Source organism: Aplosporella prunicola (genome assembly GCF_010093885.1).
Source record: "Aplosporella prunicola CBS 121167 unplaced genomic scaffold K452scaffold_62, whole genome shotgun sequence".
In the NCBI taxonomy this organism is placed as follows: Eukaryota; Fungi; Ascomycota; class Dothideomycetes; order Botryosphaeriales; family Aplosporellaceae; genus Aplosporella; species Aplosporella prunicola.
In genome coordinates this window covers 35,185-36,487 of record NW_022983590.1, presented here as the reverse complement: position 1 = coordinate 36,487, position 1,303 = coordinate 35,185, and the positions used below count along the sequence as shown (strand labels likewise).

The following is a 1,303-nucleotide window of genomic DNA, read 5'->3' as shown; positions in this document are numbered from 1 at the left end:
AAGAAGTGTAGGAGTTGAGAGACAAGTCACGTGAGGTATCGGGAGTAGGCGTGTTACCATCAACCTTTGGTAGAGATTGATACTTTGAGTTGACCACGAAGGTCCTATCTACTTTGCTAGAGAGCGTGGTCTAAATACATGTAAGAAATGCTAACAATCTGGATCCTGTCTTGGGATCATGGTGTTGGATCAGGTAGATGGATCAGTCCTGATCCATTGGCCTGTGCGCAGGATCGTCTCCGCTCATGTGATCCTTGTGCCACTTTTCCAACGGCTGACTTTCTGCAACTCGACAACCTTCTTTCTTGTCGCAGAGCGGACGCGATAAGTTCTTTATCCTTTAGCCGCTCTGTGGGTTGCTGCCGGCTTGCTGCCTTTTGTCCTTGTAGACATCAATCCCCTGCGGGCTTTCTGGAGTCGTTGCCTTTTGGTCGACTAGGTCCCTGCGGGGTGCATTCCCGTGTGGGCTTCTTGGGGTTGTGGTCTTTGTTCCCTTGCGGTCTTGTCTGGCACGTGTCTACTGGTGCCTCGCGGGACGCGGGCCCTTGTGGTTACTAAGCCCTTGCGGTCTCCAGGCCCGTGTGGGCCTTCTTCCCATAAGGTCTTTCCGACCCTGCGGGTTGATTTCCTTTACGGTCCATAACAAAAGGTTATAGCCTCCTGGAGACTACTACCTAGTTGATTTAGTTGCGGGATATTAAGTTCTTTTCCCGAGAGGATTTCTTGTGTCGTATGACCCTCTTCTAGTTCTTCTAGGTAAGAAGATTCTAGTAGTTGGTCTATTTTAGTTCGGAATAAACTTCTAAACTCTAGGAAGTTTGCTTTGCCTAGGTTATATCTTTGCCCTGTTGTTGGCGGAGGCGAGTTCTCCCGGGAGGAGGGTAGTATACTGAATAGGATAGGTCTATGGTCGGACCCGATATCTTCTAATATTTGCCAGTCCTGGATTCTATTCGAAATACTATTACTAGCTAGAGTTAAATCAATAACTGACGCCCTGTTCCCCTGGCGGAAGCGGGTAGCTTCGCCTGGGTTATTTAGGAGCGTTAGGTTATTAGATTCAATCCAGTCTAGTAGGCGGTTACCCTCCTGGGAGGTAGAGCAGCCTGGATCCCACCAGGGATGGTGGCAGTTAAAATCCCCGACTATTAGCGAGTTAGGATTAGGCGTGGAGTAGCCGAATACCCGCTCTATAGTATAGGGGCCTTGTGGCTCCTTCTGGGGCCTTTGGTTATAGATATTGACTAGCTGGATTGAGTGGTTTGGCGAAGCTAAATCTAGGACCATTAGGTCTGTAGAAGGA

General features: G+C 49.0%; 1 protein-coding gene across 1 annotated transcript; it reads right to left on the bottom strand.

Annotated features, from left to right (window-relative positions):
* Nucleotides 1-885: 885 nt before the first annotated feature.
* On the bottom strand, nt 886-1,155 carry K452DRAFT_212214 (uncharacterized protein; the record flags this gene model as incomplete). The annotated part of the gene is made up of 1 exon (XM_033536190.1): nt 886-1,155. A coding segment is annotated over one exon (270 nt), but the record flags the coding sequence as incomplete, so codon positions are not given.
* Between the last annotated feature and the right edge of the window lie 148 nt (nt 1,156-1,303).